General features: G+C 36.2%; 1 protein-coding gene across 1 annotated transcript in view; it reads right to left on the bottom strand.

Moving 5' to 3' along the window:
• Positions 1-14,339, bottom strand: part of KLHL1 (kelch like family member 1) — a 229,987-nt gene that overhangs the window by 21,740 nt on the left and 193,908 nt on the right. The window contains exon 8 of the mRNA XM_071570584.1: positions 1,554-1,716. Within this exon, the coding sequence (XP_071426685.1) occupies positions 1,554-1,716 (163 nt within the window). The remainder of the gene's footprint in view (positions 1-1,553; positions 1,717-14,339) is intronic.

Here is a 14,339-nt window from a genome sequence, read left to right as displayed (position 1 = left end):
CTTCTACTATCCTGAAGGGATTCTTTACAGACTGCCCCTTATTATGTCGAGTTTTCTACAGTGAGATACATATTCCCTGCTTGAATATCAAAACCACAGAAGTCAGAATCTGAGACAGAGTCCTTAGGTTTCCTGTACAGTTACTTGAGAAAAATGGACACTTGCAAAGCACAACTCATGCTATCTGAACACAAAAGTCTAAAATAAATTAGAAAAATAATATCCTAAAAGTAAATATTTTCCCCTTTATAATAAAGGAAGCTTAGGATGATTGGATCAGTCATAGGTGTCTAAAGAAAAATATCTGAATTTAGGAGTGATGAATTTTTTTCCCCACCTCTAAATTATTTCAGTTCACATCATAATCTTTTTGGCTAAAAGCAAGTACTTTAAAAGTGGTAAGTAACAAGTAATGAATAATATCATGTTACTAGAAAATGAGTCTTAATATGTGCCACATTAAAACCTGAAAAGTGAAAGTTACAGAAGAGAAAGAATATGAACACTATTAGAACTATAGGTTTAAGGTAGTCTGTTTTGACAAGAACAAAATTTCTGTTTACTTGATAAGTGAACGTAGTATCCTTCAGACAAAGAAGGTTTCATGAGTCACTGCTTGGCTGGAGCAAGGTACAAAATGTATTTACAACAAATTTTATCACCATGTATGAAACTGCATTTGTGTAGTGGCTTAGGAGTGGTACTCCCCAGTTTAGTGTTCCCACTGAAACTCCAAACCACGCTGCCACTCACTTGCTTCTCTCTCCCCCTCACCTACTTCCTGTGTGTGGCCATAGAGAAGAATTAGAGGCACAAAATGTGAAGGTCATAGGTTGATATAAGAACAATTTACTTAAAGGAGCAATGAGATAAGAAAACAAACAGTAACAGCGACAATACCAATGGCAGAAGGCACAAGAAAAGAAAAGTTATTGCTCACTGCAGAAACACCCAACGATAGACAACACACAACTGCAGCCACTCTACCCCCAACGACTCTCTCTGGCTTGGAACCAGGGCCACCAATCCACACCCTCTGGCTCAGGACAGAGGCCACGCTACCACAAAGGAAAGGAAACCCCTTCTCCCCAGAAGAGTCCCTTTCCCCCCACCCCTGGCAATGAGTGAGGTGGTTTAGAATAGCCACCAGGTCCTGGCCATCCTGGTTACTGCAAAAATCAACCCTCTCCTGGTCAGAAACAGTACAATTAGACAGACAAATTCACTTAAATGGAATTGACATATAAAACACAAAAAGTGTCAACTACAATTTATCCTGAATTTGTTTATACCATACACATTGAAATTTAAGGTCTCTATTCTTAAGCATTTGATATAAAAATTACACAAAAATAATATATCATATATATAAAAAAATACTTATTTCAAATCAATGTATGAGCCATGAGATATAGGAGGGTGTGCACAAATGTCACTACATTTTTTGAAAAGACACCTTGAATTTCAGTATGCTAAAAGTTGTTTGCTACTGTGTGTCAGTTATTCATCCTTCTAAGAAAAGTGTTTCAGTTGTGTAAGCATACCCTACTCACTTGCCATTTAATGCTGCTACTCCAACAGTGCTTCTGGCAATGGACATACTTGCCACAAATGTCCACTGCTGACTTTGAGGGTCCCACCTCTCAACTGTGTTCAAATAACTCCAACCATCATGTCCTCCCACTGCATAAATAGGCCCTTCAAGCACTGTAACTCCTAAAAATGGAGGAGAGAGTGAGAAAAGATAAAAGCATGCTTTCTCTATCAGTAGTAAAATATGAAGTTTTCCAAAACACAGCTACAAATGAACTTGCATATTCAAAGTGAAAATGGAAGCACCAATTTGAGATTTGGTTAATTAAGGATTAACAAACAGGAATAAAATGAATGCCACTCCACACGTCTCTACGAAAAAACAGGTCTTGTCGAACAAACTTAATTTCATTCCTTGAGAAGATTGTTTGCTTCGTAGAATAACCTGTCAGTGACTTGATCATCTTAGATTTCTGTATACTGTTTGATTTAGTATCTCATAACATTCAGATCATGTCTGAGCTCTTTAGAATAAGAGTAAATCACATAATATAGTCTGGATACCTCACGGATCTCCAATTATTGTTAATGTAAGGAGGACTCCATTGAATGCTATTGCTTATACAGGGCTTCCACAGGGAAGGGAAACAAGTCTGATTTTTTCAGCAATTTTGTTAATTATGTAGTAGAAAATATACATTTTTTCACTAGCAAGAAGCTTGATGGGCCAGTACAGAATGAAAAAAGCATATTCAAAGGCTCGAGCAAGTACCTTAGAGTGAGAAATTTAGCTGCAGCTTAATCAATTTTACCCTATCAAAAGAAGAAATAACCAGATGCCTTCACAGGCAAATAATGTTGGATATATATAAGGATTCTTTGATCCACTGAACAAAAGCAAAACAAAACTGAAATATGAAAGCTGAAGAAGGAAATATTTAAATAAGAAACAAATTTTTAACCCAGTCAAAGGAATTAATGAATTATGTATCTCACTATATCTTCAGTTAAGCTTAGAAGGCTCTTGAAGATAAGTGATAGCTAAGCACCATTTGTTACAAGGAAGTGAGCTCACTAATTCCATTCTATGAATTCAAGATGCCAAATGAACATTGTTCTGAAAAATCTCAGGCTAAATCCAATTCTATTTCTAAGTCAATGTCTTTTTTTTTTCCCCACTCCATTTCACATGATTTGAACTCATCAGAAAGTCAGAAAACAGGAGGTCATTAAAATTTCACAGAACTGGTTCAGCTTGTTCTTGCTGAGAAGTTTATCTTTCGTTCAAAACAATTTAAAATTTCCACTTGCTGTGTAGAAATATTTTGTTCTACTTCAGAAAAGTCGTTAATTAAAACCTTATTTGAATTTAAAACTATATTGATGAGACTGAATATGTTTCCTCTCAGTGTTTGCAAAAGGTGTTCCTGCACTTTGGGTGCTGGGTTTGGTTTGTTGGTATTTTTTTAACATAAAAAAGTAAATAATTAGAAAGCCCTTCTAACTCTTTCAAAATTTTTCCTCTGTATGAAGCATGAGCTTCATCTTTTTCTGTAGAACATTCTGTGAACTCAATCTTCAGAGTTTTTAATTGTCTTGCTTCTAAATGCTTTCTTTCAATCACATGTTCCAGTTATAATTTTTCAATAATATTAAAGTGGTTATTAAATTGAAGTCATGATCCATATAACTCAGTAACTTATCTCAGAACAAAACCAGTAACATGTTGGAAGGCATGTCAGTGTTCACACAAAAATTAATGGATAATATGCTGTATAATATATGTAGTTCTGGGGTGGATTTTATTGTTTATTCTAATACCTAATATTCTTAAATATGTTTAATTACAAAACAAAGAGGTTTACATTGTCAAAAAAGTGTTTGCTATGGTTTGTTATAACAACACTGTACTCTTTAACTTTTCATCCACATACTCTTCTTTTAATGTACAGTTAAATAGAAAATCAAATCCTTGTTTGGATAAAAACCTAATCACATTCAAAGAAAGTTTAGGTGCATGGATGTTTCTATACATCATACACACATACAGAATTGGTGTCTAGTGTTGCCTGAAAGACTGTGAAGAAAAAACTCTAGGCTAATTTAGTAGGAGATAAGATAGAGAGTAGAAGATTTAATGAGCCTCCAGGCTCCAGGAATACATGTCCACGCACGCACCCTCTGACACTGGTTCTATAGTTTTTATAATAATGTCCATCCAATCCCTATTCACCCATTCCCCAGTTCTGCCTCATTCCACCCCCTGGTCCACCTCATTGGGAACTGAGCCTGGAAGAATCTGGAACCCCTCTTTTATAATCTTCGTCTTCCTTACAGCATGTAGAGTTCTTGAAGGCCTTCCAAAGTTCTGGTGTTGGAGGTCACTCTGCCTGTGTTTGTATCTTCTGGTGCAGGCCTTAAGGTGTTTTTCTGCTATTCTACCTTGAAATTAAGACTAAACAGATAATGGAATTTTGAGGGATTGATATAGGGTTGGTAAGTAAATACTGAGCTACTGGGGTTACTTTTACTGGTACATTAAAATCTACGTCTACTACAATTACTTCTAAAATGTATAAAAAAAATTAAATATACCCTGAGGCATCACTAGATAAATGCATAAAGGCTCTCTCATCTTAACACATAAGCAGAGTTGTATTATTATGCAATGAATTTCTCAGGGAAGCTATGATGCACGTCAAAACACATCTCTCATAATTTTTAAAATTTCCAGCTTTCACTTCCTCAAACAGCTTATTAGTGCTTTCATTAGGATATAAAGAGTTGCCCTCAGCTTACTCTATCTCATTCACTATTTCATACTTTTTGTCAAGTTCCTCATATTTGAGTTTCATTCTCATTTTTTTCTTGCTGCAAATTAGGCCACCTCAATTATTTCAGTTACTTTTTGTAGGAAATTTGCTTTCCCCATAATCAAAATACCATTCTTCCTGCATGTTCATGGATTTTTATCCCTCCCTCCGCCATATTGTTTTAATGATGATGAAAACTGGTATGTTCATTGTATTAATAAAATGCTATTTTCTCTGTGCATTTCTTTTCTCTTTAACTGGGTTTTATACAGAAAATAGTCTTCACTGGCTCCTCTGTTTTTCTAATGAGAACTTTACTGAGTTTATACAATGCCTGTGAGATGTACGTTTCCTTCTGAGTTTTCCCCAATGACTTTGCATTTAGCAAATTGTAGTGTGTTGTGAATTCAACTGGCTTTTTAAGTATATCAGTAGTCTCTGAATTTGTCTGAATCTTACTGAATAACCTCTCCATACTTTGTTATCATGATGTTCAATTCCATTTTCACATAAATTAAATCTTACATTGACACAAAGAAATGCTGCAGTTAGAAAAGTGTCATAATAAAAATGTTGGTTTGGTGTGAGATTCATGTCATTCTCATCTTCTAAAAGGTGTGAATATAGTCACAGCTACACTAATAGCAAAATCCATAAGCTTATTTTCTTGGACAATTTCAAGGTATCCAAGACAAGACTGCCTGTTTGTATTGCTTCTGTAAGAGTAACATTTACTGGCAAAATTATAGGAAAATTATTCTTTTCAGATGTGACCAAGACAGAAAGGCTTCTGTACAAAACTAATCGTCCATGCCGCTGAATGTAGCACATATTAACATACTATAAGTTTGAATATTTAAAGTCTCTTCTTTACAGAATACTAAATGCATTGACATCTTTACATTTGGTCCTGAGGAGCTGAATCAGTTCTGGCCCACTAAACTTCAATACACTGGACAAATGCTGAAAGACCCCAGTCTCAAAACCTCAAGCTTTACCGGGAGTATTGCTCCAAGAGGTCACCCATTGAACTTTTTCAAAGCCTTTTAGTTCTTTAATACCTTCACCTCAAGTGAAGAGAAAAAGCCACACACTTTTTCTCAAGAGATTTCTTTTAATTTACAGAGAAAATAGGCATTTTGGCAAAAGGTTCACAGGAGTAACATACAACCAAGGCAGAAGCATTTTACTAAAGTACCCAGCACAAGAGAATCCTCGGAATACTTAGTAAAAGACAACCCATCAGCTTTAAGTTACCCAAAAGAGATTAAGTAAAGAATAAAGGAAGAGAGATTAAAATCATAAAGAAAGAAGAGAGAAGTAAAGAAAGAGGTTAGAATAAGAGAATTAAATAGCTACCACCAAAGAGCCCCATGGAAGTTGGAAGCTTCACATGGCAATGACAGGTCACAAGAGAAAAGGCAAAGTGGAAATCATGTGCTCCTGTATTTATATGGTTTGGCTACTGTGGCCACCCCTCCCAGGTAGAACATCCAGCCAGTGACCACTCAGTGCCCTCCAGGCCAGAGTGAAGGTGGTGCAGCCAGTCAGTGGATCCAGGGGTGGAGTGTGGGCAGGATACCAGGCTGCTGTTTTGATTGACAGCTGCCCCATGCGGTACCCAGCCTGGACATGGAAGTTCTGTATTTCCAGGAGACTGCAGCCTGACTGTGTGGACTGCGAACTGCCACTACCCCAACACACACACAAGGTGATTGACTCCAACTCAAGAATAAAATAATACAGTGAATTCTGAATCCAGTATCTCACAAATGCCTTCTGCAATATTGAATTAATTTTGTTCTGGTATAGCTGTAGCCATATATGTAAGTGAAGATGATATTTTTGGAAAATGTAAAATCAATATATTAGTGGTCCAACTCCAGTTCTTTAACGAGTAAATAAAAGAAACACAAAATGTGCTGCATTCCATGAAGTAGTGTAACACCTAAGTTTTTTTCTTTTCTTCTTTTGAATTTTATTTTGATATTTCTAGATATCTGAAAAGCATAAATACAAAATGGAACAGATTGAGAAACATATAGTAATAGGTGGTAGGGAGTTCATTTAATGGTGTACCAATGAAAAATTATGAATGTAGGTTTAGTATGTGTAAAAAAGGTAAATGGCACAAAATAACTTCAGAAAGAATTGCAACAATACCAATTTAAACTGGGAAAACATGCTGGAAATTCTATAAGAAATGTAGGGTTTGTCAAGATATTTTTTTCCAAGCAGTAATCTAATGCTGGTATATAAGTACCTGCATAAAGAATAGACTGTATGATTAAGACTCTAACTGTAAAAGAATAATAAAACCTGGTGACTGGAGTTGATAACCAGTTAAATGAAAGAATAGTATTCTGTAGTTTAAAGCAGTGATGGCAAAGATTTTTTGGAATTATGAATTAAGGATCATAGTAGTTTCTGTAATGTTTGATGATTTCTATCAGCTCATTTTGCAGCCTGTTCTATTCTTTCTGACGGCAGCAGAACTGTCGCCCACTCCTCACTGTGTTTGCCATCTGCTAAATTGCTGAGCACACACTTTGTCCCATCATCCAGGTCAATACTGAAGATGATGAACACACTGGCCATTGGGAAACATCACCTAGTGGCTTCTAGCTGAAGTCTGTACTGCTGATTACAACTCTTTAACCCTGGCTGTTCAGCTAGTCAGGTTGGTCAGGAATGATTTTACTTTCATAAATTCTTGTTAGTTATTCCCAGTTAACTTGATATGAACTGTAACTGTTCCCGTATTATTTGCTCCATCACTTTTCCAGGGACTGTGGTGAGGCTGACTGGCCTGTAACTTTACAGACTCTTCTTTCCCTTTTTAAAGACACATGTAGCATTTTTCTTCCAGTCTTCAGAAACCAGATCACCAGGGCCTTTCAAAGATAAGTGACAATGGCCTCACCATCGCTACAGCCACCTCCTTCCACACCCACAGGTGCATGTTTAAAGATTCCATGTGTCCTAGTTCAGCAGGAGGGACCAGCTAACCCTGTGTGGGGGTGATCAAAGCTGTGTATTCTACCCCCCCCTCTATTCATTCCCCAAGGTCAATGGGCCATTAGCAGCAGCTGCCCAGGGAGCCATTATCACCTTCACACCCAGCCTGAGGGGGGCGGAGCTGCTAATGGGCCATCAACAGCTCAACACCCCCTGGCTCCCAGAGTTAATCACCCATTGTGTGAGTCCCCGCCCAGGGGGAGGGACTGAGAGCTCCCTGAGGGTACATAAGTGGTGGGTAAGAAGACCTCGGAAACCTCTCGTCGGATCCAGAGCAGCAGCAGGACCTTGACAGGAGGAGATCACCGCTCTCGCCCAGACCACAGCCCTTGCCTGCACCAACAGGTTTTTCCTTTCCTTTTGCTCTGGACTTGGAGGAACCACAGGGGTCTCAGCACAAGGGCAAACAAACCCCCTTGGGTTTGTGCCCCAGGACACTGGGTTATACTGCTGGGTTTTGTGAGTTGAAAGCAATTTCCCTTGTGTGTCAGTGTTGTTATTGTAATATTATTATTAAATTTTAGGTCTGACTTATAATCTCTCTCGTGGTGAGTTCTTTTCCACTGCTGGTTCACCTTTAAACCAGCACACCATGGACTTGTACCTCCTCAGCTTGCTTAAATATCCCTTAAATTTGTCCTACCACACTGAGGGCAAGTTGTCCTTGTTTCCGATTTCCTCCTTTGGTTTCAGGGACCTAGGATTCTAAAAGCTGGTCTTAATTAAAGGTAAAGAAGGCATTGAGTACCTCAGCCTTTCTTGTCATCTTTCTCACAAAGCCCCCTACCCCAATCAGGAAAAAAAGTCCACTTTTTCCCTTGTCTCCCTTTTGCTGCTTAAAAAACTGAGGAAGTCTTTCTTGTTGCCCTTCCAGTCATCCATCAGGTTCAACTCAAAATGAGCTTTGGCTTTCCTAACCTGATCCCTCCAGCACTTCTGTATTTCTCCTGGGCCAGTTGTGCATTTTTCACCTCTTGCAATGCTTCTTCTTTTAGTTTGCCCCTAATCAGGAGCTCTCAATCCATCCATGCAGACCTCCTACCTTCTTGCTTGATTTCCTGTACATGAATATGGATAAAAGCAAGTGATTCTTGAAAAACCTATCAGCCCTCCTGGGCCCTTCTTTTCTTCAGGGCCATATTTCCTAGAGCTGCCATTACAGAAACCAATATACTGCCTTCAGTAGTTTCTGGGTCCCATGTGTGGAAGCTGCTGCACAAACTGTTGCATCTCTTGTTTAACCCTATTACCTGTGCTCAAAGCCATCTATCTATGAAACCCCACTGTTTAATTCTTATGTTTTCTAAGAAACCAAGTTAGAAAAATTCTAAGCAATGAAGAAGTATTTTCTTTCACTGTTAGGCAATACTTGCACCATATGTTTCAAAATATTCCAATGAGTAGTATTAATAGTGAAATCAACTTCCCTAAGGAAATAATTAAAAATACGTTTTATGGTACAACAGACTGCAACATATATGAAGAATTCAATATTCAAGCATTGAATTCAAGCACTTGAATTTGTTCAAAGCTTAGATGACAGAACTTCAATATGATTTTTATATTGCATATATGGATTAAAGGGTAGTCCTAACAGTGTTGCTTTTAGCCTTCTTATTATACACAATGGATTGCAGCACATATCCCATCTGTGTTAAAACCTGTACTGAAGTTCCTGAATGGTCCAGTGTAACTGGAAATGGCAATACAACAATCAAAATCTTAAGGGAACATTTTGGAAAGATCACAAAGCAAAATATTTTCCAGTGAAACTGATGAAACAAGACTATTCTCTTTTCTTTCCTGAATGTTCCAGGTCATTTGTTTTAATGGAAAAAAATTAAATTCATTTTAAGTAGCCTGTGTTGAAATGTCAGAGTTCCAATCCTATTAGCACACTGTAGAATTCCTTCTCCTTAAAGAGCAAAGGTACTGAACTCTACACACCCTATATTTTTTTTCTAAATGCTGCAGCCAATTTCTGCATGGTCTCTTGAGATATTTTTTCATTGTTTTGCAGTCAAGATACTGAACAGTGTGTTAGAAGATCAGAGTTCATTTTGACTCCATGAAACAGGTTTTCGTGTTCATTTTTTGTCCTACAGTAAACTGACATAAGAGCACATAATTTTGTTGATTTGTGTCATCTATGTCCACTAGATAATAAACATCCACCTATATTTACACTCAGAATGTAGATAATGTTTTTATTAAAATATCTTATATAGAATGAGCTTTTCCTCTTCCTAAATGAGAAAATAATTATTTTCAGCTGACACTTGAAGTCTTATGAAGCAAACTGCACACAAGAATAATACTGTTAGCTCTTTCAGGAAAGTTTGTTAAGAGAAGAGAAAGGACACAAGGCCCTCACAGCTTTTCTTTCTATATCTCATCCTCAATAATTTGGCAAAACTAGTTTAAGGCACAAGAAAAGAAGAAATCCTCTTGGATTTAATGTTTCATATGATACTAACACTCTGTTGTTTCCTGAGAAAAGCAATAATACATTCAGAAATTGAGTATTTTATTGTAAGAGAATTACATTAAAAATAATAAAGGTTATTATTTTTCTGAACAAAGACACTGGAAACTGGTGGAATCAGATCTGACTTTTTCAATTTATAGAAAACAATAATTCTGGCATTGAGGGACTAATTTGTTCTACCCATCTTTTGATGAGTTATTTTTATTTTCACAACACTGTAAACAGTTTTGCTTTGCTAGTCCTCATAGAGTTGCTGGAGAGCTGAGACCAGAAAATCAACTATAAACATCTCTTTTAGGAAAGGAAACAACTTGTTTTCTTAAGAGGAGATATGTTTTCAGTAATATATTGAGTAGTTAAGTGCAGTAAGTACAGTGCAAAGAAACCTTAATGTTTCCATGAAAACTCTGAAATGCTCAATAACTTAGTATTTGCTCTTTACTCAGTCAATAATCAGTATCTATTAAAATTGATTTCCTGGAAAAAAGATGCTTTTGGAGGAATATGTATAATCTTGACTAAAAAGTGTGCCAGCTAAATTATGTCTCAACGTATTGCAGTTTACCAGTACAATCCGAAACTCACATATTTGTGAACTAAAACAGAAACAAAGAAACAAAAAAAGTATCTGGAAAATAATTCTCCTAAGCATTTAGACTTTGGAATTTATGAAAGCAAACAGTGTAATTTTTAAACTGAGATCTAAAAAGTTAATATTGTCCAGTGTGCAATGGCAGGCATTTCGATTGCCTTCACAAAGTTATGCTGCAAAAGCCCTATTATATCTAATTAGGTGCTGAGATCTGTACAGTTCAAAATATTTATACTTGAAGACTGGAATGAGATTTTTACTTTGCTTTTCTATGATGTTACAAAATGAAGGAACACTGCCTATTATTTTTAAACTCTGCATTTTCTTACCTGCCTGATGGATCAAATTTCAGAGTGAAATTTTAAAAACTGTCATTTTTTAATAAAATAACAGGAAACACAGTTACAAATTAGCAAAGAAAAAATGATATATGGTGCTAGCTTTACTGTAGTCTCTGCATTTGGATATTTGTAGAGACATGAAATTTAAACTGGGAAGGATAAACTTGTATCCAAGAACTAATATTTTAAATAAGGACATCGCCTTTTAAGAAGAGGACAGGCATAGACTATATAATGACATTGAAGGTGATAAGGCAAATAAATCAGTGATTTGTAATCCAAGTATTAAACTTGATAAATAACACCCAGACTTTATTCCAAACTTTTAAGCTCTGCATTTGTTTAGTTTCCAGGTAGGAGTACATTTTGAACAATCTCTTTTCTCACCCACATGAACAGATGCATAATTAGACAATTTTGTGTTAATTGTAACATTATTGCTTTTTCTTACTCTGTTCTTGCCCTCTTTAAGTCTTAGCTTTTCTTCCATAGCAGTGCTGTCAAAGAAAGTAAAGTCCAGTTTGTTTTAAATTTTATGTATCAGTGAACTAAATCTTGTATTTAGTTCTCACAACTGTAATAGTAACTGCATATGAAATACAATTACCATATTTTGGATGTTGCATATAAGAGTGCCATAGGCCAAGCTGGGAACTTAGTGTGTGATTAACTGGAGAATTAGACCTGACCTGCCTTCCTTAGTGAATATTCAGTTACTCATTGTTGAAAATACCTCTTCCCATGTTTATTCACAAGCAAGTATTAAGGCTGATTTAAGGAATTATAGAAATGTCACTGCCCTCTTGGGCCACAAGATATTACACCAGCATGTTAATATAATGAAAATTAATAGAAGATCCACTTGTGTATTCTTTCTTTACATTCAGTTTTTCAGACAAGACACTAGATTCTTAACTCTGCCACACTATTATCCTGAGAACATGACTCAGAAATTATTATAAGTCTTGCTGTTATAATTTGTAACTCTTTAGAGGATTGGGTCATGATCTACTACTCACTGAAGGTCTCAAGTACAACGAAAATGTACTTAATAATGCAGAAAAAAAAATAAATCCCTGTAATGCTTAACAAGATTAGGAGAAAAACCCAAAGTAAAAAATCTAATACACATGCAAATCAACATTGTAGAGAAAATACTTTAAAATAGTCAGGCCTTACGTCAACACACAGTGAAACCAGCTAGAATGACATAATTATCCTGAGATCTCACAAGAAAAAATAAAAGTAATTCAATTACATAAAGGTACATAGTACTAGACAATATTGCATAAAAAATTTTCTCAAAATAATCTCTTAAACGTTGCTTCTGAACGGGTAAACAATAGAGCTATGCCAGAGCATTCTGTGCTCTGGTAAGTGAGTCTGTTGAACTATTCTACTTAACGCTTAGGAGGTGATAAGTTTGGGCCTTTTTTTTAGTTTGTTGGGGTTTGGGGGAGGGCAATGGATGGTGGGGGTTTCTGTGTACTAAAATCACCTTGCAGAGAGGGAGAACATACAAGTACAGCACTGCTGTTTGAGATGCTGATGCACCTAGAAAGATTTACAATTGAAGAAAAGGGTGTTTTCAAGAGGATCATGACTTAAACATTTATGGGCGATGATTCTTTCTCAGCTCACCCAAACTGACCAAAGTGATATTCCATACTGTATGGTCTCATGCTCAGCATTTAAAACTGAAAGAAGAAGAATAAAGGGGAGGCAGATGTTTGGAGTTATGGTGTTTATCTTCCCAAGTCACTGTTCTACATGAAGGAGCTCTGCTTTCCTAGAAGTGGCTGAATACCTGCCTGTCAATGGGAGATGCTGAATGAATTCCTTATTTTGCTTTCGTTGCACGTGCAGCTTTTGCTTGACCTATTACATTTCCTTTATCCCAGCCCACAAGTTATCTCATTTTTTCTTCTGCTTCTCCCCCCACCCCACTGTGGGGCAGCGAGCCAGTAGTTCTGTGGGGCTAAATTTCTGGCTTGGGTTAAACCAACACAATGTGGAAAATGGTATCACATGTTGCACAAGTAACAAAGCAGTGAACAATTTTTTTCTACTCTTGAAGCACATAAAGAATATATGAATGTAATCTTCATGATAGAAAGTATTGTTTATGATTGCCAATGTAGCAAGGTCCAAAAGCATCTCAGATTTCCTGCATGAGCAGAGCATCCTGTAGATTTGACATGTAGAGGATGTGTCAGTAACAGTTCTATCAATTTAAGCTTGATTTGAACAGAAATCATGGTAATTTGCTCTGAGTATCTAAATACTGCTGCATACATCTGGAAATACAGAACCCTTATTTATAAAAAGTTGCTCTGCTTACAGCAATTTAGGGAAATTAATTAAGTATAAATAATTTGTTTTATCATACCAATAGTGTATGACCTAATCTGTTGGTTTCAATGTTAATTCAAGCCTCTTAATTTTACTGTCATTTCTTTCTTCTTGCCTTTTGTTTCCAGCCTTTAGCCCATAAGGACACTGCAGGTTCATATCTGCCCTGATGTCCAGAATGGAATCTCTGATTCTCATACATCTATCTCTTTGCCTCTGTACTTTTTAATCTCCACAGACTGGTTTATTTTACATACACACAACATACATAAAATTTAGATTTATTTTGCTGCAAAACTCAAGAAGAAAAAGTAAATCCAGAAGAAAACTCTACTTATTTTCTTTTGTATATTAATGGAAGATGTAAATTTGCTATCTTTACCTCCTCAGTAGCCCAGCAATGGTAATACATAAAAAGAAGGAGCCATCCTGCAAGTTAGTGGAGGAAGAAGAGCAAAGATCCCTTTTATCTTCTACATTTTTATAGTTTATCTTACACTTACCATGGATGGATGTGTTAAGGTTGTACCAAGCTTTTATTTATATTCCTAGTATACTTTAATGGTTTCTACAATGCCTTTCTGATAGACTGCAACTCCATTGACAAGCATGTATTTATTAGGACCTAAGCACTATCTCAAATAGCATCATTGCTTAACTGCCACGGCAAAACTTTTCAAAATAGAAGACAAAAGTTAAGCTCTCACTGACTTGAAAATTAACCTTCAAACTAGGTCTAAGGAGCAGTATCATTTGTCATTACATTTTCAGTGTTCAACATGCAATAATCTATGTTTTATAATATTTAACGAAAAAGGTAAAACTCACAGAGATTACTCAAGTCAGTGGTCAACTTTGCTGTGGATCTGATCTACTGTGCTCATAAATCCTGTCCCCTTTATTTTCCTGGTCAAAGTGTTTAAAAAAATCTTTAAGTAACACATTCTTTAAAGGCTTTCTTTCCAAACAAAGTTCATTTGGCATGAAATAAAGTATTCCATATTGACTTCATAAACTGTATTTTTATTGCAATGACTTGTTCATTATAAATCTGTGGTATCAACCTATGTGTTACCTTTGGTTTCTCCTCTACTTGTTTCAGTTTACTTGTTTCAGATATTGTTTTGCTATTTTGGATCTATTAAGGTTTCTAGTATCTAATACTTCTTCTGATATTGCACTGTAGGCTTATTTTAAAAAGC

The sequence above is a fragment of the Pithys albifrons genome, chromosome 1 (assembly GCF_047495875.1).
Source record: "Pithys albifrons albifrons isolate INPA30051 chromosome 1, PitAlb_v1, whole genome shotgun sequence".
Lineage (NCBI taxonomy): Eukaryota > Metazoa > Chordata > Aves > Passeriformes > Thamnophilidae > Pithys > Pithys albifrons.
The sequence above is the reverse complement of the archived record's forward strand: the minus strand, read 5'-3'. Positions and strand labels throughout refer to the sequence as shown.